Source organism: Eretmochelys imbricata, chromosome 17 (assembly GCF_965152235.1).
Source record: "Eretmochelys imbricata isolate rEreImb1 chromosome 17, rEreImb1.hap1, whole genome shotgun sequence".
Classification (NCBI taxonomy): Eukaryota; Metazoa; Chordata; order Testudines; family Cheloniidae; genus Eretmochelys; species Eretmochelys imbricata.
The window spans coordinates 3,372,522-3,397,912 of NC_135588.1; the positions used below are offsets into that span (position 1 = coordinate 3,372,522).

General features: G+C 39.0%; 1 protein-coding gene across 13 annotated transcripts in view; it reads right to left on the reverse strand.

Moving 5' to 3' along the window:
• NCOR1 (nuclear receptor corepressor 1) overlaps window positions 1-25,391 on the reverse strand; it is a 113,891-nt gene that overhangs the window by 80,228 nt on the left and 8,272 nt on the right. For 7 of the 13 annotated variants that reach the window (XM_077836554.1, XM_077836558.1, XM_077836559.1 and 4 more), the window contains exons 2-6: window positions 9,056-9,232; window positions 5,989-6,134; window positions 5,442-5,501; window positions 3,525-3,720; window positions 863-1,045 (exon numbers count right to left, since the gene is read on the reverse strand). In XM_077836554.1, coding sequence (XP_077692680.1) covers window positions 863-1,045; window positions 3,525-3,720; window positions 5,442-5,501; window positions 5,989-6,134; window positions 9,056-9,163 — 693 coding nt within the window. In that variant the 5' untranslated portion in view covers window positions 9,164-9,232. Of the gene's footprint in view, window positions 1-862; window positions 1,046-3,524; window positions 3,721-5,441; window positions 5,502-5,988; window positions 6,135-9,055; window positions 9,233-11,128; window positions 11,397-25,391 lie in introns of those variants that run through there. The other 6 variants (XM_077836563.1, XM_077836562.1, XM_077836565.1 and 3 more) reach the window with 2 other exon arrangements.

Below are 25,391 nucleotides of genomic sequence, written 5' to 3' on the forward strand. Positions count from 1 at the left end.
TTTAAAAAAAAAAAAATCATTCTTAAGATTAATGAAGTCACGATCTTAACATTTAATTTTACCAATGTTTTTCTAAGTAAATAGTTTTACTCTTAACATCTCTAGATAGTTTTTCCAAGAATCTTGTTTAAAAAAAATAAAAGCCAGCATTTATGAAGTAGATCAAGGGTTCCCAAACTGTAGTACGCGAGATATCTTTAGGGGGTACATGGAGAAATTACGTAATGGTGGATTTATTATTTTATTTATTGCATTTTCATAATAGGCTACTCAGATGAAGCATTAAAACTCTGTGGGAATTTGTTATATAAAATATGGTAGTTAATTTACTTCAAGATGTAACAATGAGAACATAGATATGCAGAGATGCTGATGTACACAGCCCTTACCTCCAATCACCATACAGAGCGGGCTGAGTTGCTCAGCAACTCTCCAGTCTAACTGAGCTCAGAACTTAGTGAGGGTTTTTTTTCGGTTGTATATGTCACACTATAACTATATCTATACATAACAGTGAAATAGGGACAGATGGCTAAAGACAGATAGTGTTAAGAGGAAAACCAAGTATCAGTGATGAGAAGGGTAGGGATATGTAGGCATCTGGTAAATCTGGAAGTGGGTATGTCAGTAACTGATAGATCCGGAAGGGGGGTACACAATAAGAAAAGCTTGGGAACCTCTGAACTAGATTATAACATCCAACCCATTTATGTAGTACACATTGCTTACAGAACAAGAACTTTGACTCAAACTGTAATTACGCAGTTTAGTTCATTTATTTTTTGCAAACACTTTAATATTGTGCTCTGCCAACTGAAAATAAAAATAGCATTGGTTATGGTGTTCTTTGTAGCTGACTTACTTGTTTTTTCTTCAGTTTAAGGATCTGCTGTTCCACTTTTGCAATTTCTCGATCTACACGATCCATGCTCTGTATCAACTCTTCCTTTGACAGTTTTGAAGGTGATGCATTCTGGTCCTCTCCACAGGGCTGACCAGAGACTGGAGAAGATGGCCCTTCATGCTTGCCTCCAAAAGCTGGTTCCTTAAATAAACAAGGAACAATTTGATCATGTTTTCTTACATAATACTTGAAGACAGATAAATTAGTTATGTTACAATCTCCAGATGTAGTCTCAAATCTTAATACACAAAGTTGTCCAAGTATAAATTAAGATAAAATTGACCAGAGCTTTCAGCCATCTACACTACTGCTTAGAATCACTTTAACACTGATAATTCTGAAGTTTAATTTAAGTTTCTAAAAGTACTCAGTTTTTCCTGTCATTTTTACTTCATGCAGCCTGGAATTAACAAAAGATCATGATGTCACCCTTTTAAAATCCATCTTAAATAATTTAGTTTCTATTTACATTTACAAGTATAGGTCCCCATTAGGGCCATCTTCAACTCTTCACAGGCATTCACATTAAAAAGTAGATCTCTGAAGACATGTTTAAAGACAAAAATGATGAAATCTTGAATGCACCAATGACTAACTTGGAAAATGTATGCCTTATCCAAACCAGTCTCACTGAAACAAATTAAGTGTTTTAGTTCCATATTTCCTGAAGGTACCTTAAATTGCATATAAGATTGAGACCGTGTATTTCAGTACACCACTTGGATAAAAATTATTCATAACTAAATGAAAACATAACATTGTACACATCTGACTGGCTCCTCCAATGCCCCTTTGAGCTTATCTTTGCAATGCAACAGAGCAAGATATTAAGAAGCTGTATCATGTTAATATTCTACTTTAGCTCACAGAAAAGTGCTATAGTTAGAATATGAAAAGCCGCAGTAAATAATTAAAGGCAGTATAAAAATACACTATCCAAAATTTGTTTAAAATGGGTACCAACTATTAGCTTTTGAATCCATACTTAGGCACCTAATAAAAACAAATTGCCTCATTTTCTAAAATGAGAAGCGCCTAGCATATTCCATTTAAGCCAATTTTCAAACTCGGTCCACTTTTTTAAGAGTTTAAGTATAAATTTAGGAAATATGGGGTTAGTCGCTACACACAGAAATTGCATCAGCTTAACTCACATTTCTACCACAGATGAAGCCAAGCTTTATCTAATTTAAGAGCATCCACAGAGGGGAACCACATAAATTTAACTAGACTGACTTAGAAACAGATTTAGTTAGTGCAATCTGAGTGTGTAGACCAGGCTTAATTTTAGGCACACACATTTTTAAATCTTGGCCATTTTTTGTAAGTCATGCTCAATCTAGAGAAATACTTCACCAATTATACTTTATAGAACCTTCCAGCTAGGGATTAAAGCATCTCATTCATTAAACCTTAACACTTGATAGGTAGGTTGCATCATTTTACAGATGGGAAAAATTTAGGTACAAAGAGGCTAAGTGACTTGCTGGGTAACCTTGAGCAAGTCAATGGCACAGTCAGAAACAGAACTCCAGTCACCTGATTTACAATCCCTTGCTCTAGCTAGCAGAGAATACTATCTTCTCCTTAACATGGTTAAACTGTCAGATGAAGGAGATAAGATACTGTAGTCAGGTTACTCCCAATATTTTCTGCAAAAAAGGAACTCTTACTCATACAGGGAAAGGTAGTCCTTTGTATTACCTATCATGAACCGTGTTATTCTGGATCAATGCAGAGACCTATTTCCACTGTGAAAGATGGAAAAAATCTTAAGGTTGTTAAAGTAAGAGGTTTACATTATTTATTATTTGCTTTATGGTAGAGTCTAGAGACCCAATCCAGAGTGGGGCTCCATGTGCACAAACACATTAGATACCATCCACCTAACGAGCTTACAATCCAAGCAGACATGTCATATGGTGTGAGGGGAGACAGAGGCAAAGAGAGGTTTAGTGACTTGCAGAATAGTGGCAAAGCCAAGAATAAAAGAATAGGGGTACTGAGCCCCAATCCGGCACTCACTGGGCAAATCTGCCTCTCAAAGTCTTTCATGCAAAGTCACAGAAGGGCAACACTTTTCAATTAAATAAATAGGCTGCATTCTACGCCTATTATATTTTCAAATACAAGGAAGTGTCTTGGAGATTTGCAGAGGGAAAGGCATTTCAGCTGTTTTGTCTATCACCATCTGCTGGCGGTTTAAGACTGGAGCAGAGATCACTGCACTAATACTTTTTCAACAGAAGCCTACATAATATTGCTGAAGCGATGTTTTTTTAAATTAAACTCAAGTGGCAGCTATAAGTTAAGTGTTCCAACATTCTGTACAAGAAACAATTAACCTTCAAGCATATTATGCAACTTACTGGGATGGTTTTTTACTACTCCAACACATAGCTAGTGAGCACACTACTATAACTTGCAACTATACTTGTGAACAAAACATGTTTCTAAATAGTGAGCAGTCAATATTCAAATGCTCATCACAGAAATGGTGTAACTTGATACAGTTTTTAAGTTAATACTATTTTCAGCCACAACAATCTTTAAAATAGTCATCTAATCAATTTAACATATTAAGGCACACCTTCAATATTGCAACAAAAACTGTCTTTACCTTCTTAATATCTGCAGATCGTAATCCCTCCTGTAGAGGATGTACTAAAGGCAGGACAGCAGCAGCACTAACACGCTGAAAATGGGAATCCGAAACTTGTTCAAGACGTGGTCGCTTAGATTCCAATGAATCATGATCAGTCTGTGACGGACCTGGGTGAAATTGCTGCTCATAGCCAGTTCTCCTTTCTTGAGGCCTAAGGAACAAAAGAGATTGTAAAAGCAATTAAATTAAAAATATATATCTATCAAAAAAACTCTATATGGTGCATTATTTAATGGTTGTGTCCCATTTCCAAGACTATAGGGAAGAGTGTCACAAAACTCTTTCTAAATAGTGAGAAGGACAAAAGTTTTTAAGTGATATGTTGCAGAAAATTGGCTTTTATTTTTAAAATGGATTTTGACTGAAAGTTAATTAAAGCCCACAAAGGTACTATTTTAAATGCCCATCACTTCACAGCAGGCCATGAAACTTATGCCATTACTACAAGTATATCAGAAAACAGGTTTGGGTCAAGAAAGAGCACCAAAAAGCCTTCACATCAGTAAGTTTAGTATTGCATTCCACAGAATTATGCAAAAGCACAGTAGTTCAATTAATTATTTTTCTTCTGAAGAAATTTCAAATACATATAAAAAGTATCTTAATTAGAAATTGAAGTTATTTGGAACTTGGTCTACACCACACTCTCAAGTTCAAGTACTTGTCAGTAGTGCTCTACCATCTATGTTGGGGGCTGGGAAGTGATTTGGTGGCTCTTCCCACTCATTTTTTTCCAAAGCAAAATAGCAGCATCACTAGCCTCTTTGCAGTGAATTACATAGGATGTCAATAAGATATCTCATATGCTTCACCACCTTCTCAGAAGATTTCATTAGAAGAAATGACAGTAGCTTTCTGTATTTTGCCAAAACTGGTGAATGAGCTTTTCACAATTTGAGAACAGTTTTTTGTCCTTTTACCTGCTGTAGGTTATCAAAGCACTCTGGTACTTTGATGGCACTAAACCAAATCCAGCTGTCTTCTTCATAAATTGCAAGATGAAGACAACTAGTTAACCTCAGACCCAGTATTTGGGAATTATTTCTGGGAATATTCCAATTTAGCATCCAGAGTTGGGGAGCTATTCATTTATTTTACACCCTAACTATCACCAGAGTAATGATCAGCACAGACCACTTCTGATCTGTGATCAGAGTGAGCCATGAGCAACAACACTGCATTTGAAGTAGTGTAAGTGCAAGGCAGGAGTACAATTTCACCTCACTGCAAGGAGTATCATATGCATACCTCTGTGCATCGGAATGTGATTATACCAATGAGAGAGCAAAACAATCACAATACTTAAACTTTCCCCTACACAATTGGGCATTCCCAGTATCTAAAATGTATTCAGATTATTAAAATTTCATTGAGATCTGTGGCTGAATTAATCTTTATGATTATTTTCAAGTCTGCTATTTAAAGCACACTGCATACCTCTTAGTTGAAAATCCGGTTAAATACAATTATTTAATAAACATTAATCAGTATTTAGCTGGCATTTACTGCCTTAAGTTACATCAATGCAAAGCATATTTAGTTGATATAAAGCAAACTATTTTTTATTTAAAAAAAGAAAGACAGCAGCTTTCATGACAGTAACAGCCAACTATAGCACTGCAGTATTAATCTGCTGGAGCCAAAACAGTAGTCATATCTATTTACCATACAAGCAGGACTGGTTTAATAAACAAACTTGCAAAACAGTCCCAAGAACATTTGACTCTGAACTATGTCAAGTGATGTAAATTGTTTTATTCCTTTGTTGCCAAAAATCACCACCAATTGCTTGCATTTTTGCACCACATTTAAGTATTTTATACTGTTATGACAAACGAAACAACCCAACTAGCTCTGCTGCTTCTTACTTACCTAGACAGACAAATACCCTCTGCTGAATATTCAAGTGTATGAATTTTATCCCAGTGAAATCTAGGAAACATGATGGATAATATTCACACTGTGATGATTCTTTAATTTTGCTGTATAACTTCACTTGTCACTGTATCTCAAAGAAACAAACGTTACACACTTATGGCCAAAATATTTCTGAAGAACTAGTTTGTGATATGCACGAGGGTTCTCATTGCTTGCTATAAAAGTTGTTGGGAGAGGTTGGGGGGGGGGGGGGGGGGAGTGAAGCACAGGTGTCACTTCCTATCTAGGAAACAAACATCTTATTTAAGCCAAGTGGGCTGGGGAGTTGTGCAATGGGTTTTAAACAAGGCAAATCTAAAATATTGTCAAATACCGTACACAGACCAATACGGTTAGTTAATGGAGAACCCTGTGCTTAATAAAGCTAAGTCCTTAAGCAAGAACTGTGGAAGCATACTTTTTAATTATGAATATATACCTTTTATAAAGTCTGGTTCAACTCGTAACAGATTTCTCTTGTATCTAAATAGAATGCCCTTACCTGTCAGAGCCTGGGTGAAATTCAGAAAGTAAGGAAGGCCGTCGACGAAGTTGCTGCTGCTGCTGCTGCTGCTGCTGCTGCTGCAAGAGTTGAGTTGCCTGACTGACTTCCAGATGAGAAGAACGATAATCAGGAACTGCAAACTCCTAAACGAAAAACAGTCCTGATATTTAAGCAAGAATGAAAATTCAAAAGCTATGACACTGAGCCAAAGTACTCAGGAGATGAAGGAATCATGGTTTCTGAAGAATTCTTGCAAATCAAGACCGGATTATCACAGCTTTGCTTCAAGCCAACATCTAAGTCTTAAAATGGGAAGTTTCTTTTACAGACATTTTTTGGAACTCCAAAAAAAACAGATTAGAGAAATAGAGTCATAAAATCCACTATCACAGTCATCTCAGGAACTGCAAAGTAATTTGGAGCCCAAAAAAAGAGGTGGTCTGGGAATGGGGAGAATATAAAGGAAATAAGAATGAAATTCACATATTCATTCCTAGTGAATATATTCAGACCTGTCTAGGGAAAAATGATTGCATCTATACCCTAGCAGACACATATGGTGACTGAATTAGACCAGGACTGAGCTCCAGGACTCAATATGCTCAGTCCTGGACAAGTGCCAGAAGAGCTTTGTTAACCAAAGCTTGACACAGATTTAAACTCCGAGATTATGAGAAGTGAAAGCTCTGTGCCATATGAAAGCTTGGAATCACAACTTGCAAATGGTATGACATTAATATCTAGCTCCAGTTGTTCATGGGAGATTAGCTGCTACAATCACATGGGAACAGTTGCAAAGATGCAGTACCCATATTCTCAGGACCAGTGAACTTTTAAAACCATTGTTTCAGACATGATTAGAAAAAAAAGTTTTATATCCCCAATATTATATCATGAGTACAGAATACTATCCACTGAAATATCAGAACTCAACATACAAGTGGCTTTAAACTGTCCAGTTACCACACAACTTCTCCATTTTTGAAGATCCTTTCATAAGAGCTGAAGTTTAAGGTTTCAAATGCAGCTCAAGATATTTTGAAATGTGATATTAGATTCAGTAGGATACAGAAGCGACCCATGGAGTTTACAATCAAAGGGAGGTCTAGGAGACACTAATCTAAACAACATTTATTCTAACAGGGTCTTTTTATAGATTTCCATTTTCTTTAAAACGCAATGAACACTAACTCTTAACATGCAAAATAACCCTCAACAACTCATCAACCACCTCATTAGCCAGAAGATTTATCCTACTCAGCACCAGTGATCAAAGAGCACATAGGAGGCCAGATCTTCAATCCCTCGAGTCCCCTTTGCGTTACTCCAGTGGTGCAACACGGACCCAAAGCTACATTAAGGCAGCCGCTAAGGATTTCCCTAGTGTAAGGGAACCCTAATATGGCCAGCCCTACACCAGTCCTTCCTAGCCAACCAGGCATGGGGACATTCTAGGGCAGGTTGGGGATGAGTGAGGGCAAGACCAGAGTGCAGTTCATCTTGGTAATCCTAGCAAGCAGAACAGCACTTTGTAGACCGCTATTCATGGACACAAGCTAGAGCTGCCCCAAGTTGAATAACTTGTCCGAAGGGCCAGTTTGGCTCCTGCTACCCCTCAATGATTGGGGATGGGGTGGGGGAATCAGTGGGATAGTAGTATTGTAAACCCACCATTACTCCCCACACACACATCCAGGTGTACTAAGTATTGCTCTGACCTACCCAGGGATCTAGGGTTCTTAGAGGGAAGGAAGAGGAGGAGCTAGGCAATGGTAAGTTCTCATGGAGAGCTCCGGGGCCCCACAGTAGAGAGACTCCCTCCATTCCTGAGACTGACCTCCTATGGCACTTGTAGGAACCATTCTGTCACAGCATTTGACAGGTCACTTTTTAACTCAGAAAACGTTATTAGATTTGTCAAAGATTATACAAGTCATCTTTGCACACTGTTGGAAAATTAGTGTTTCCATTCCAAATCCAGCCTTTCGTCTATGTTGGCTACACCTAGCCTAGTAATTAAGCATTACTAGATTAAAAGTAAGACTAAAAAAAGAACATAATTTTCAATTAGTTCCTCAGGGATTGTGTGTTCCAGTTAGGACAAAACCAACCACAAAAATAGAAAAGTTGTATTAATTTCACAATATATGGTACTATATTCAAAAGACATTTAAATCTTCTTGATTTTATCTTAAGAGAGCCAAGCCAACAAACAGAAGTGTGCAGTTTATAAAATCTAAGGTTTTCAGCAAAAAAAAATTTTGACCAACTATTTAGCAAGCCAAAATTGGCAGCAGCATTGCTCAGTGGTCAAAATGTGTCCTCTGTCACTCCACTCTGGTTTACACATATTTACATTTGAGTTTTCAACATTAAAAATAAAACCAGAGGAAGTGAGAATCAAAAAAGACTGCCTTATTTTAGAGAGAAGGTTCTCTATTTGCCAAATATATATTGCTACTCCACTCTCTTCGTACACTAAGAAACTAACTAAACACTGAAACATATAACATTTTTCTTGAGGGGATTTACAGAATTGAAAATAGGAAGTAGCATATAACTGACAATTTGAACATTTCACTTAGGATGCCTGCATGGTTTTAATATTTTGGTAGACTACTACAACGTCATCATAACAGTCTTACCACCTTGGGCTGGGATCTCACCAGATTTCACAAACCACAGTGCTGCAGGAAGTAAGGATAAACTCAAACTCCTGTGAATCAATATCTCGTTAGGGAGTTAGGAAGCAATATAACGCTGGAAGGGACACCTTTTACATAAGGCATCTAAATATGGCCAGAAACATTTCAAACCATATCCCACATTTTGTTTAATTAGAGGTATTAACCTTGGTGCACTGGCCAAATTCCATCAAAGGAAGACAGAGCATAAGTATGTAAATTCCCCTCATCAGTTTTAATTAGGTTCAATACTCTGAAATTTCATTGTTTTTCAAAACATCTTTGACCTAGGATTAAGTAGGTAAAAATACACATTTGGCATGAGCAAAATACCCGAATGACAGGTTCAGATTGTAATCTGCATGGTATCTGCTCCTTACCTGCTGATGTCGCGCGTTAGGGAAGGTGTACTGGACAGAGTGAGTAGGATAACGACTCTGTTCTGTGCTGAATGCTCCTTGGTTAGGAGGGTAGCCCGAACTTGACATTATCAGAGAAGGAGTCTTCACAAACTGTGAGATCAACACCAGCAAGCAATCATGTTTCTAGGAAACCGCCTAAAAGGAAAAAAAGAACACTGATAAGCAATGAAGTACCAGATGTACTTCCAACACATTATAACCACAGTCACCTAAGGAAAACAACCATTACCAGTAAAAGCTTCCCCACGCACACAATACATTTATTCAATAGGTTGCTCTAGTTTGAATCCTGCTAGCTGTTCTTAAATGGGCTCAAAAACAGAGGGGTCAGCATTAGCTACAAAAGGATTTGAGAATTATATTGTCAGAGTACATCCTTTTAACAGTCACCAATTTAATTAGAAAGATTCTACTTTTTAAACAGGTCACTTAAAGATACTAAAGGAGTTCTTATATAGCCAAGCTGTATCGTGATAATTACCTTAGGATAAGGTGTAATGAGCTAAATTCACCTCTTTTCTTTGGGAACTTTTTTTTTTAAATGGATATGAATGGTTCCGTACGTCCTTATTAAGTGAACCTTGAGGCCAGATGGCTCAATATTCACTATGTCACCAGTTCTATTGGACCCTACAAGAAGTTATTACTATTGAATGGCAGCTTGGCAGCCTTAGTTCTTAGGTAGGCAGGCGCGCATAAAAGCCATCATTAAAAATGGCAGCCTTGTTAGCAGTCTCAGTTTATGTCTACACTCCACTCCAGTATGGACTACAGGGATGTGAATTGCAGAGTGCTCCGAAGCGTTGTACTCTTAATGCCCTGCGTAGATGCTGCTGGCACAAACTAAAAGGTATCTAGTTTACACAGAACCCACCCAAGATTGAGGCAATGCTTGTAGGAAGAAGCTTTGAAGAACTAGCCTTTTTTAAAGAAAACAAAACAAAAAAACATCCTCCATTACCAAGAACCTGCCTGAAGATCATTTAAATCAGTCAGCAGTCTTGGAAATTCTTATTGCTACTGGATATCCAAATAGCTATGGCAACAAAAAACTACCCACTTTCATCTGCAACTAGCTAGAAGAGCCTGCCCCCATCTGGAGGAGAAGACCTGGACATGGTTATGCATGCACTTGTGACCTCTGTACTCTGTTCTTGGATTAAAGTGATAATTAAGGCACACACCTTGAAAAAATTCCAGCTGAGAAAATTCAGCAGCCCATCTGCTTAGCAACATAAGCTGCCATGAACTAACCTCAGTATTCTTATATAGTCTCTACAGTCTTACTTGTTATTTAAATACAAAACACATACACATGCCAGCCTTTTTTCCCTTAGTACCACTCTGTTGCCCAATAGTGTATCTGTAGTATGTTGTTCCATCCTGTTTGACAAGTGTGTTTCATGCAGTATGTATCTTTAGTCTTGCACAATATTACACATTGAGTGTTATGAGTATTTAACATAGCAGGAAAAAAATGAGAAAGTGATCATGCTTTTAAGCACTACTTTAATCCACACATGTGTGAGGGTACAACTGAGATATAAAATCCTTGAATGCTTTCCTGTGTTTCCTGATTTGTGGGTGTCTAAACAAGACTTAAAGTTGAATCCAAGGGATGCTTCCTGGGCCAGATTTGGGTTTTTGAAAACAAACTTCCATAAAACATAAAATTAATTTTTTTAAAACCCCCAAATATTTAAAAAGCTAGGTAGACATTACATGATAGCTTTGGCAACTCAAATATTGTATTGTGCTAGAGATGCACATGAGGCAATGGTCTGACAAAATGCAAATTAAACCTGACCACAAACTGACTTATCAAAGGGAAGCGAATAGTCTCCATTTAGTACCTCAGCTAAGTGAAATCATGGTGTAACAAACAGCATAAATGGGGAAAAATTATAATTTTTAAATTTCCATTTGTAGTAAATTAAAAATGTATATTTAATTTGACCACATTCCTTCAAGGCAACAGGAAAACAAAAAAGAAAATAAGCAAAAAAACCAAAATCATGTGTGAAAACTTACAGGCAGCACATCTTGTCTCTGTTGGTTGAGCAATGGCATGCAAAGATGCGAGTTTTATTAGGGGAACAGAATCTGCGAGTCTCAAGTTGAGAGTGTCGGAAAGGAGTGGCGTAGAGAAGAGAGGCATGACTATCCTCTAACTCCCCAATGGTGTTCAGACTCCATGGCAACATCAACAACTTTAGAAACTTCACATTGTACATGTGAAAATGCTCAGTCATTTGTTTTTTTCCAGTGACTTCCTCATTGTGAATTAGAAACATGCCAACTTTCAAGTTCTCAAGCTGAAAAGCTATATTTTATTATTGTCAAAATTAGGAGTAAGAGAAGAGGCTAGAGAAGAGAAAAGGAAAAAAAAAGTTGCAGAAATAGTGTCACGAGTAATCCAGGTCAAGGTGATCCAACAGGTGGAGAATGGAGACCATGTCTACTCCACAAGCTTTGGCCCACACAATTTACATCATAATACAGCCACTGAAGTTTGTACTTCACCTGTGCATGTGCATATTTGGCTGATTGCATCGGCAATTTACGTACTCACCAGGAGTGCTTGCATGGATATAAAGCATGGTGCACCATGGGTAGGGTTATCCCAGTGTGCCATGCACTGCCATCTGGCACAATCCCTTTCAGGATATTTTCAGTTTTGTGGGATAGCAAGGATTCGCCCAGGGATTTTTGGGAGATGGGGTCAAATACCCAGCATGCAATTTTTTCCACCCTATAATATCTTCCACATTCCATAATTTTCAAGACATTTTTCAAAAATTCCACATTGTGCTTTTCAGCCTCTGCCATCTTTGCCGGACGCATGGGGCCCAGAGAGCTCAGCACTATTAACATGAACACTGCTAACACGACAAATGATTCTCCTGTATTTGTAGACCTGCAGGAAGTACTGAAACAATGGGATCACAATGGGGAATACGAGGATATTGTCAAGAAGAGTTTGTTGATGGATTTAGTGAAAAAAATCCCAGGTTGCTGGTGGCATTCATGGAGCAGCTGCAGATGGCGGAGCACTAATTCTGGTGCTGAGAAACAAGCATTTACGGGTGGAAGCACATTGTAATGCATGTTTGGGACGACGAACAGTGGCTGCAGAACTTTCAGATGCAAAGAGTCACAGTCCTGTATTTGTATGCTGATCTTGCCCCAGCCCTTCAACGCAGAGATAGCAAAATAAGGCCTATATTGACAGTGGAGAAACAAGTGACAACCACGACCTGGAAGCTTGCAAAAGCCAGACTGCTACTAGTCGGGGGAAATCATTCTGGAGTTGGAAAATCTACAGTGCGGGCCACTGTCATGCAAGCGTGTAAGGTCATTAATTGCCTCCAGCTATGCCAGGCTATGATAAGTGGAAGGCAAGGAATAGTGAATGGATTTGCAACTATGGGGTTCCTGAACTGCTGTGGGGAGACAGATGGAACAGATCTCCCTATTTTGGCACCAGCCAACCTTGCTACTGAGTACATCAACAAAAAAGGATATATAACCATGGAAAAGTAAGTGCTAGTGGATCACAGGGGTTGAGTCACTGATATCAATGTAGGTTGGTCAGGGTAGGTGCAAGACACCTGCATCTTTAAGAACATAGGACTGTTCAAGAAGTTGCATTTAGGGTCAGCCTTTCCTGAGCAGTGGATTAACACTGGAGATGTGGAAATGCCAACAGCGATTCTCTAAGACCCAGCCTTCCACTTACTCATCAAGACGTATACTGGCCATCTGGACGGCACCAAGGAAAGATTCAAGTTTCAGCTCAGCAGATGCAGAATGTCTATGGAATGTGCTTCTGGTACACTGAAGGGTTGCTGGCATTGTTTACTCACTAGATTAGAACACAGCAAGAAAAACATCCTAATGGTTATATTTACATGTTGTGTGCTGCATAATGTATGTGAGAAAAAGGGAGAAAAACTGCCACCAGGGTGAGGGTAAGGTGGAACATCTCCCTTCTGAATTTGAACGGTCAGACACCAGTGCTATTAGAAGAACCCAGTGTGGAACTATGTACTTGAGGGATGCTTCACAGTCAGCCACTGTAGTGTTCTCTGGCATCTGTCTCATGTAATTTAAACAACATATTTGGGGTGGGGGTGTTTGACTGCTAATATATATTGTGTTGTGCCTCCTTCAAGTTATAAATACTGTTGGGCCTGGGGCTTTGCCTGTTACTATGAATTGAGTTGTGCATACTGTACATTTATAAATATGGCTGCATGTTTTACTGACGTCACGAATTCTGTGGTGCATTTTAAGTAGTTGGCTTTCTTGACTGCCATTAAGCATTTCATAATACTTGTTGTGAATTAATAAACATAATTTGAGTGAAAAAATTAGGTGCATAAAATCAGAGTACAAACATATACATACATTATACAAACTTATAACTTAATGGGGCAAAACTTTTAAAATTCTGGTTGAAAAGGAAGTCAACATTTACGTCCATTTGTGTAAACAAAAAGGTAGTTCAATGTAGTCAGTTGCGGCTTCGCATGCACCAATCTGTGGTTTTCACACGTCTCTCTATATGAAGCTGCATTTTCCTTGTTGTTCCTCTTGAGTAGACTGGTAGGGGTAAGCAAGTGGTCCATGATGCCACATGTTATCTTAGGGGTGTAGGGAGCAGAAGCACTGAGTTCTCCAAACAGTGCAAAGGCTGATGAGTCTAGGATTTTTGGACCTGTAAGTGAGCCAGGGTCTGCACCTCTTGTGTTTACTGTCTGTGAAGACCCATTACGTCACAGTGCATTTTCCACTACTTGTCCTTCTGGCACGCCTGGGCCTTTTGCCTATCCTCTCTGTCCTTCTCATGCTCTTGGTCATACTGGCCCTCCAAGACCTTTGTTCAGTCCAATGAACCTCTGGCTTGCAGGATCTCGCTGAACACATCCTCCCTAGCCCTCTTCCTTCTCCTCACCAAGGTCAGGCATTCTGCGTGTGTAAAGGAGGTACCTCTCAAGGCCACCACACCAGAAGTTGCTGATAAAAAAAAGACAGATGCACCATTAAATTTACAGTTCCAACGGAATGGGAAAGATGGGAGTTCCAAAACTCCCTTCTCTTATTCCCACAAATACTTTAATGCTGACTGACAGTTCAGCTTTCGAGTACCTCACCACAGTACTCCTCTCCAGCGCCAGCCATGTTGAGTACGGCCTGGCATAGAGGATGGGGCCTATTTTCTATACATGAACCCATACATTTTTGGACCCTATTCCATGGGTACAAGTAGAGAGCAATGGCAGTGAATACTGGCACTATTTTTCACAGTTAGTAGCAATTTTAGCTGATAGCTCATTCCTGAGGGTCACAAAGGCACAGGGAACCAAGCTGCTACTAGCATCCCAAAGCTGCCCTGACCAGTATATCGTTACCCTGTTTGCTGCAATGAACCAGGCAAACTTGTAACAAAACAGCATGGGAAAGTGTCCTATCACAGAAGAAGAAATAAGACTGCCATCCTTAGAAACCTTCAGGAGATGATGGCAGAATATCTCCATTCAAGTTTCGTCAAGATCTGTTACAAAAATAAGAGGGACATCCCTATTCACATGGCCAAGGGGCTCCTCATAGCCCTCCTGACTATTCCAACAAGGGAATGAAAAGCAGATGGGGACTCCACCACTGTTTGTTCTATCTGTACCTGGGCACAGGACACTGAATCAATGTGGATTGTGTAATCTGAATGTTGGTACGGTTCGGGAAATTGTTTTGAATCTATTTCCGAACCTTATTTCTCATAATATAATAGTAAAACAATGAAAAGTTGATCCCATGGTCTTGTACACTAGAGCTGGGCCAGGCACCATCTTTAAAATGATCACAAGGGTTGGGGTAGGAGGGAAGCAAAAGCAAACAAACATTGTAAGGAAAACTGTGCAAGCACACTTACCTCCTTTCCCCTTCATCAGCAAGGTCATCTATGCTCTCCTGGTGGGACTGGCTAGACTCCTGTGGCATTCCAAACAGGTCCTCCTGGCTCGCAACATAGTTGGTGTCCCCCATTGCGTCACATCGCCTCCCTTTTTCTCCTCCTCCCTCTCCCTCTTCACGGCAGAAGTCTTCACTCAGGCTCCTCCAAGGTGTCCACAGAGCTCTGCAGGGTGCCGGTGGGGCCACTGTCTAGTATGGCATGAAGTTCATTGCAAGTGTGGCAGGTCTTTGGGGGCAGCAACAGATTTCTTGTTGCCCTCCCTCACCTTACGGTATCCCTGGCAAAGTTCATTTGTTTTCATGTGGCACAGCTGCTGTCATAAACATACAGCTAAAGGCAGCATAAAATCCCTCCTTTACCTGTAAAGGGTTAAGAAGCTCAAATAACCTGGTTGGCACCTGACCAAAAGGACCAATAAGGGGAGAAGATACTTTCAAATCTGTGGGGGAAATTTTTTGGGTTTTTTTCTGTGTGTTCTCTCCGGTTCAGCGAGGAACCAGGGTATGGAAAATACATCTCCTAAAGCCATATATGAACTAACCATCTAAGATTACAAATTGTAAGTAATAGGAAGGAAATGTATTACATTATCTTTTGTTTTAGCTTGTGAATTTTCTCTGTGCTAAAAGGGAGATTTATCCCTGTTTTTTGTAACTTCGAAGTTTTGCCTAGAGGGGAATCCTCTAAGTTTTAAATCTTATTACCCTGTAAAATGACTTTCCATCCTGATTTTACAGAGGTGTTTCTTTTTTTTTTTTCCTTTATAATAAAGTTCTGTTTTTTAAGACACTGATTGGTTTAGCTAGCTGGTTGGTAGATTATTCTCAAGCCTCCCCAGGAAAGGGGGTGAAGGAGCTTGGGGGAAATATTTTGGGGAAACAGGAACTCCAAGTGGTCCTTTTCCTGAATCTGTCTAATTCACTTGGTGGTGGCAGCAGTACCCATCCAAGGACAAGGAAGGATTTGTGCCTCGGGGAAGTTTTAACCTAAGCTGGTAGAAATAATCTTAGGGGGTCTTTCATGTGGGTCCCCATATCTGTACCCTAGAATTCAGAGTGGGAAGGGAACCCTGACAGCTGCTAATCCCTGATGCACCCCTTAGCCTACATCCCCCGTGATAGCCATTCTTACATGTCCACGTTTCTACAGCTGTTCCACAGCTGTGCTTTCAGTGTCTCTTTTTTTCCCCCACAAACCCAGGAGATTTAATTCTTCTTGCTTCTCCATGCAGGCGTGTGTCTAATGCCTGACTGTATGTGGAGCCATGGTATGGCAGGCACAAACAAAGGTGAGTTGCTAGGTATGCTTGCCATGGCACACCATCAGGAAAGATATTTCAAAAACACGTGGGGTTTTTTTTGGGTGGGGAAGAACGGGGTTTGGAAGTGTTCCAGTCTATGTTACTCCTATGCAGTGGAGTTTAAAATTGTGAGCAGAGTGGTCACTGTTTCAGGGACTGAGGCACTATGGGAGAGTGGCTGGAAGACTGTTCGGTCAACACAGGTCACTGTGTCTACGCTCACATTGCATTGATCAAATTAGGTCTACCATGGCTCTACACTGTTTGGGGAGGTGGTTTTATTCAATCACTATAACAGACGACATTTATGCTGACCAGAAACAAGTTTCAGTGTAGACAAATACATAAATAGATTGATAAGTTGATTTGCGTGGACCTAACTTTGTGGTGTAGGTGAGATAGTGGGAGATGAGGTTGTATGAATAGTACTGCATTTTTGGGGGTTGTCCTCCCCCCCTTTTTTTTGATGGACTGAGTATAGAGGGAGATGGGAACAGGTATGAAGTGAGAGGGGGGAGAATCAGTGCCAGGGAGGTAGTGCCAGGGAAAAGTGTGGTATAGATGCAGGTGTCACCAGAGAGACGGAGACAGCAAATATGGAGAGTTATGGATCTGAACTGCCAAAAGGGGGCTGGGGAAGATAGATGGGGACAGGGAAATAAGAGAAGCTGAAGCTGTTGGGAGCAGCAGAGGAGGACAACAAAAAGGACAGGGAAATGGTGATACTGCGAGAAGGGGAGTAGGAGAGCTGTGGCCAAAGCCACAAGGAAACTATAGGGGAACAATCAGAAAACTAATTTAAGTTTAAATTCAAGCTGCCCAAAGTTCCTGATAGATGCCACAGAACATTGACTGTTGACATTACTGTCTAAGTTTTAAAAGTATGAAGGCATGTTCCTGTGCTAGTTATTTGTGCAAGAAAATGATTTCACAATGCGTGTTGCAAAGTGGAGACCTATAAAATCTGGTTATTACAGTACAATACAGAATTCTGCACCAATAAGCTTAAGAGGTCTAGTGCAGTGTTTCTCAAGTGTGGCCACCAGGGGCTTTTCTTGTGGCCCAGCCTCGGGGGGGGGGGGGGGGGGGGGAAGAGGGAACGGAACAGGGGGATGGACCAAAGTAGCAGCCCCTCCCCTCCCTGTTGCTCCTGGATACACCACCTTGGCGTTGGTTGCTGGGGCCACCAGTAGGGGTTGGCCCTGCCACCCTCTGGAGACACCTGGGACACAATGCTGGAGGAGCAGGAGCTGGTGAATTCCCCACCTTCCAGGGGTGGTGGGGCTCAGGCTTTAGGCTTTAGCCCTGAGATGGCAGGGCAGCAGGCTCTGGCCATGTAGCCTTTGGCTCCAGCTCCAAGCTCTGGTTGCGCAATGGCAGGCCCCAGCAACCAACACTCCATCCCTGGGCCCAGGCTGCAGGGCCCAGCCCCCAACTGCCTCCCCTGACCTTCCGTCCAGGGCTTAGTTTATCTCCAGGCTTGCCAAGGCTAAGTAAGTCTGCTGTAAAATGTGATACTTGTATGTTTGTAAATATCACTCTTCACAACATAGTTACTAGCTAGCAATAAATAAATTACAATGATTTGGATATGTCTGTGCATATTTATTTGATTTTCCTAAAGCTATTTAAGTATTTTAGGTAAAAGCTTAAGAGGTCTTAAGATGCAGAGTTAGTGGCCACACTCTGAGACCACCAAAAATTTGTCCTGAAAACCCCCAGTCTAGTGTACCATCAATATGTGTAAAGTTACACAGAACTTTATTAATGCTAACAAGAGTTGCATAAGTAAATCACACAATTTGGGTAACTGATAGGTCTTGAAAACAGGATACATTTATTTACCAGAAACATCCATTGGAAATGTTTCCATATTGACAGCTAATCATAATCTACATCTAATGAGTAATGCATAAATAGCAAATTAACATCTCTGAAAACTACCCAATACAAAAGGAAATAGAAACAGTAAAAATCAATTTTAAAAAATACCAATTTTTTGGTGGAAGTTGGATCAATTATCTTCCCAAAGCAAGAAATATCACGCTTGGACTTTAGCTTTGTAATACAATTAACACTCCAGACTGATGAAAACTCATCTTTACAAGTATCAATCCGTTTATTCATAGTATTCAGAATCGGATATATTTCATGCAAGTTATCAGCTCTGCAGTCACCAGTTTCCTGCCTCATTATCAATGGAGTCATAAGATGGCTATTCAAGAAAAACAGCAATGAAGAATTTTAGTGAAGAAAAAAACCCAAAAACAAACAAACAAAAAAAACCCAACGACACAGATAGTGAGGGCTCCCACTGATCACTGTTTCAGACCATCGAGTCTTAGAACAAGAAACCTCCCTGCGTACAGAAATGGACAAGAAATTAGTCCATTTAGCTACAGAAACATTAGCATAAGAGGCCAACTCCAAAACAGAGTACTCTTTGCTTTAACTCAGAAACCAACCAGAAGGTTGGTTTCCAAATATACACTCATTTATACTGTGCTTTACATATAAGAAATGCAGGAGATATACTCCACTTGTAGCCTTGAGACCCTTCGGTGTGCATTCTGTTGGAGACAATGACAAGAGATTAAGGATTCTTTTCAAAGGACATATAAAACTTACTGCACTTTTTAAAAATGTAACTGATTTCTTTAATAGATCAACATCAATAATTCACAAAGGCAACAGCCAATTTAGGAAGCTCTGTATTATAAATGGGAAAACACTTTTGTAGAACAAATAAAAATGTATTATTTAAAAATGTTAAGATCCTTTTCATAAGTGCTGGGGATCATTTATTACTTGGTCCTCAAAATCTCAGAAGTGACATGTTCATGTCCAGGGCACTTGGACATATGCTATCATGATGAATTAAAATAATGCATTGTCATTTTATTTTAATTAGCATTTTATTGCAAGCTACTTGTTTTCTTTTATTGTAATTCATAAATTTGTACTGCCTTCTTCGTTTTCTGTGACAAGAAACCTAAAAAAAAATCTAAACTGTCCCTTGAGGACCTTAGTCTTAAATAGTTATGGACAACACTTTTTTGTAGAACGGGTATCACAAAAGTTGCCATTCCTATCTCTATTAAGATACCAAGCTATGAGGCACATAAGGCCCTATTAACATTTTATAATCATGCTGCTCAGTTAATTAGAAATGTCTTTATCTTTAGGGGCCCCCAAAAGCACCACTGGGAATAGTACTATATTGTCCGAGAAAGTCATACAAAACAACGCTGTTGAGTTTTTTTTTCCCCATTACTCAAGGAACTTTAAAGTATATTAATCAAATCCAGTTAACAAATTTAAACTGAAAATAGTAAGAAATCATCTTACATGAAGAAAAAGACCATCAATACTGACAACAATTATGTTCCAGGGAAACCCAGAAAGAGCAGCTAGAGTTTTAGAAAGAGTTAAGTACTATAATAGCATTCAGAAGGTATTTACACCAACATTCTAATGTAACTCATTAGCAAGAAGATCTTGGACTTTCAGACTTGGAATATATTTTATTTAGGGAGGGGGAAAGAGGTGAGTGGGTGTGTGGAGACAGCTGATTTAAATCTTCATTGAGAAGAATTTGGAGAGAGACCTTTAAACTACAGAGAATTCTCTCAGTCCAGCTCCTGAAGTCACAACGGGGCAATTACTAAAAGTAACTCTTACGTCTAAAAGCTGAATATAGCGATTCACAGTTAACTGCAACATGTAAACTGAAGCTTTTTAAAAATAAAAAAAAATATATCACAAAAGATATTCACATTTCCACCCCCATCCTGTCAATGACAGAATTCTAATTTGTGGTTTGAAAAATGTTACGTTTGATCTGTTCACCCTAAACCATTTTTATCTATGCGTACACAGAATCAACTGGAACAGAATTTTGTGTCTGACCAATATTTATACAAATAGCCTGACATGATTTAATATTGCAAACACGCTGTATGTTTCCAGAATGCCAAAATGTACGTTCCACTTGTCTCTGAAGAGTTGGTAAGCAATAGCATTTTCAGTGTCAAATCTAGAAAACCGGCATGGCTCCACAGTATTCTCTCTCCACTATACTTTTCATCTTACATTTATATTGCTTCTACAATCAAGTCTAAACTTAATTCCCAAAGATTCTACACTAAGGCCTTGTCTTTATGGGGAAACTGACCACAATACAGTTATTGCCAGATAAGCTATTGTCGAAGAGTTCCCTGTGTGGACGCTACTCTGGGATAAAAGTCACTTTATTCTGGAATAATTACTGCAAAATGATACCAGAATAAAGTGTCCACATGGGGAGCTATTATGGAATAGCTATTCCAGTCGATTTCCCTAGGTAGATAAGACCTAAGAAAAGTTGGATAAGCCATTTAGTCACAAGAACTTTACTTACAGGTAGCTCCTTTCCCTCAAAATTTTCCTCTTAAACCTGCAACAAATATGAGGATCTTATGGACAAAGATTAACTGTGTGTGCTCGCGCGCGCGTCTGTGTGTGAGAGAGAGACAGTGCAGTACATGCTACAGTTACAGCCTTCCTGTCTTGACACAAACCTTTCCTTATCTTACTGACTTATCATTTCAGCACTAAAACTGAATTTGACTGACATTTGAAAAAACGGTAATTTCAGTCTCAGTTTTTGTGGTACAATGGGTAATGTCACTCATCCTTACAAGAGCTGTTCTTGGACAACAGAAAGTAATCTATCTGTAACACCACCTGACAAATCAGCCTTCTCTTGAGCTACCTAAAAACATTTTTATAGCTTAGAAATGACAGTGACTTACTTTTTTGAACTACAGAAACCTGACCTAGATTCTGTCTGGTATAATTAAAAATATAACTAGAAGCTTTAACAAAGACCTCAAAGATCTCCCTACCAACTCAGATATACTATTACTCCCTCTCCATCCTGCAAACTTATTTCTAGAAAAACTGGGAAAAATATTATGAGCTCTTATAGACTGCACTGAAGGTCACCTGACGTGAACTTTCATGGACCAAGAAATAGCAAGTACCAGGCACACAGTTCGGCGGGAAGTCCCAGCACTGAAACAACCAAACAAGTGTATCTTTTAAAAAAATACATATTTTAGTCCCAGGTCTCAGTCACTCATCCTGGGGGAAAAGAAAAAGAAAAGAAAAAACTTACTGAGTATCTACTCTGTGCTGGTAGAAAAGAGGGGAAAAGTACAGCCATGGGGGAGGGCAGACATTTATAAATGATTTGGATTTCTGTGTGTTACAGTGAGTCCAACTGAAATTAATCAATGCTGCAGAACATCACTGGGCTAAAGTCAATAACCAGTATCAATTACTTATTAGAAAGAAATTATTACTGTCCTTTCAAAAGAGGTGGGTTCCTGGTCCATGACTAGTGCTCTAGGCACAATAATACAAATAAATAACAAATATGGTATTATCTGAGAGCAGCTGTGATGTGGGAAAACAAAATCAAGTAATTAAATCATGAGCAAAATACAAATTCTTTGCTTTTAACTGCAGATTTGGAAGGGTAAGTTAGAGCCCATACTGTGTGATATTGGTACATAATGGCAAACACAGATTGAGAGTTTTGCTTGAATCCTTCAGAAGTTGTTCAGTTTATGGGCATTCTGAACTATGGAATACTACACATTTTTGTTTACCACAAATAAAGTTAGTATTCTCCTAATTGCACTGTAGCAGACTGTTCAACTAAAGGACGTACACTGCCTTCAATCCATGGCAGAACTCCCACTGAAACCAGTAGGACTTGTGTTCATGAAGGGAGCAAGCACATTACACAACTCTGCTCCTTTTGGAGTCTCTTCCATTTATCTTAATTCATTCACAGTAACAGCATCTCTTATTTTCTGTCCCTTTTCCTTGGACGTAATACATAGCATTTAGAAAGTAGTTCTCTTCAGAGTGTTTTCAAAACACTAATGAACACTTTACAATATTCCTGTGAAGGGTTAAGTGGTAAGGCTATTTTATAGAAAAGGAAAATGGAGAGGTCAAGTGACTTGCCCAATGCCAGTAATCAGTGGAAAAAGACAGGATTAGAATTGGTCTCAGTGGCTGTGCTCTCACTACAAATCCATCTGTTTACTGGACATAATTTTCTCATAAATAATAAAATGTGTACACACACCCACACACAAGCAACGTTCAGGCAAATTAACGATTCCACAGAGAACTCCGAATAAAAAGCAGTATAGTAGTTATGGATTCCATATTTCAGAGTCATATCGTACTGTCTTATGTAACGAAATCTCTTGATGTAATTATGTTAAGAAAAGTTGCTATCCAAATGTGAAACAAAACTAAAGTTTACAAGAATTCCTGAAATTTTGGCCGGGTAGGGAAAAAATGAAGAAACTTCTCTCTCTTTCCCCAAATAATTGTTTTCCTCTTTCCCCAATGAAAGCTTTGACTATGTAGTTTTCCTTGCATATCCATGAACTACTCTTCTACTGCTTATTGTAGTTTGCAGATGTAGCCAGCAGGCAAAATTAACTTCTTAATCAACAAACATGCATTTGTATCTCAGCAACCAGAAAGTTATTGGGAGCATGGAGGTCTCCTTGCAACATTTAACTCATGGGTTACTCTTTACAAGAATCTCTTCTTTAAGAAGGCAATGTTTTAACAATAGCTTCTAAGGCCAAAGATCCATAGTGAGGGCCCTTTATGAAATGGAGAGATTATGTATTCCACACTACAGCAGTGTTACTGTACTCCTCAATGCCCGAAGTACTAACTACAGATTGTGTCTGGTTCACATTGTAGGTGACATGAGAAGAAAACAGGGGAGACTTTAATACAGCTAGTGACAGGAATGACAAGAGCCAAAGAGCATTACAGCAGCCAAAAGTAAGATGTCATGTATTATCTGTTATCAGCAAATATGGAACATCAGCATGACTTTTCCAGCTACACTAAGACTGCAAAACATAAATATATAAAAATTCTGATTTAGGAACAGGAAGTTTCCATGAACACAGACTACAGTACTGTCAAACTCCTAACACTCTTTAATAAAAATACTTCTGAAATATTATTCAATCTTAATATTAATAATTCAAGTTTGATTAAGAACTAATTTTTGCTGCAATTCTGAAAGATGAACGCTGGTTGCACGTTAAACAATTTGGACCAATTTTACAGGATTTTTAAAGCTATAATATAATTTAAATGACCAATTTAAGTCATTTCTGGAAAGTAACTACTAAGTTTAAAAGTAATGTTCCACCAAAGCAAAAGTTACTGAGTTAATAGAGTGCAAATTACAAATGCTCTTATCCAGCAAAATTCTACTCTAATCTCCATGCTGTAATTTAGGATGTTAAATAAAAGTTGTTAATGTGAACAGAAATGCAAGGCCTGCGTTAAATGAAGCTATGATGCATTAAATGGAAGACCACATGAAAGGTAATTAGGCCATGTAATGTTTGAAACATAATCTGTTCCTGAGGAAAGGGAACTCAGACTGTATTAACATCTGTTAAGTAGTATCTAAATTAGCAACCCTCTTATCTTGAAAAAAGGTGTGCTGTTCTAGAAGAGTATATATCTCAAGCAAAAATAAACATTGACAGATACAGGCCATTGGCTAGCGAACAAGAGGTACAGTTCAGTTTTTAGTTTCTCATTTGCTGGCTGCAGAGACAGTCTCTGAGGGAGGAAACACTTCATCCCTCTTCAGCTACGCCTGCCTCTGGCTAATGAAGGACTGGCATTCATACTTCCTGAAGGAACTCCCACTCAGCCCTCATTGGCCAAGGAAGGTCACCACAACATGAAACCATGATATCAGGGGAAGTCCTCCACTCACTGGTTAGAGTGAGGGGGAATAAAATATTTTCTTGATTAAAGTATGGTTAAATTTGTGCTAGGTGATGGGTTAGGTACAACCAATGAGGGGATAATTCAAGACCTGTAGTTAGGGATTATGGTTTTAAAATTTCATATGAATTTTCATATGAAAAGCATGCAATACTAGAAAGCGTTCATTGTGAAGACATTTTATGTATCTCCTGGTCTCCTCTCCACCACATCTCCACTCCCATTGGTTCCAAATAGGAGAAAAGCATATAGCTGAATAGAACCACGAAAGAGCCCTCATGAACTGAAAACTGGAAGCCATGCCTGAAAAATTGCTATCTAGAAAATAAGTAATAATAATCAGTCCAAATAGCATGATGGCAAAGTTCACAGAACTTTATATTTGAACATGAATTGCTCCTGTTTCATCTGGCCTGAGAAGCATTGCGTCATATGATCTCAATCCTCATAAATAAGAAATATACTACACAATCATCCTTCCTGTTTAAGACTCACAGTCTGCTTTTGCTATGCTTGACCAAGAGCTTAGGTACATATCAAACCTAATTATGACATAAAGATTGTTTCTCTAATGACAGGCCATCTCTAGCTAAAACTGCTTTTAAATAAATGGGACATGCAGGAAGTTCGCTGTGTGGCTACAGTTCTCCAAACTGCATCCTCCTACCATGCTCCATTTCTCCCCCTAATGGATATCAAAACTACCAGATTTTAAAGACTATTTGAATTTGACTATTAAAGAGATATTGACTTGACAAATTATGACGTAGTATTCATAAACTAAGTATTTCAGAAGAAAATAGAAGATGAGGAGTAATCATACAAAGTGACTAACCATACCACTGCACTCAAATAGACCCAATATTGCCCAAAACGCTAACCCAGAGGATCAGATGACTGGAATTCTTTTGATAAGCCCACCAACTAACACTTGGAAAAAGACCAAACAAGACATTTAGATCAGTAGTACTTATTGCTTTAAACAATTTTCTGGAGAGAAATTTTAATTCCGGATATGGAAGATGCTCACTAATGCCAGTTCATACACTGTGAAAGTACGTTTTTCTATTATGAGCTGCCTGGAAATATACTTTGAGTGCTAGGAAAATTTAAAACTATGACAGCCATTGAAGTTATTCCTGTTGTAAATACATTTTTGCCCAACGTTTCAAACTATAAACTGT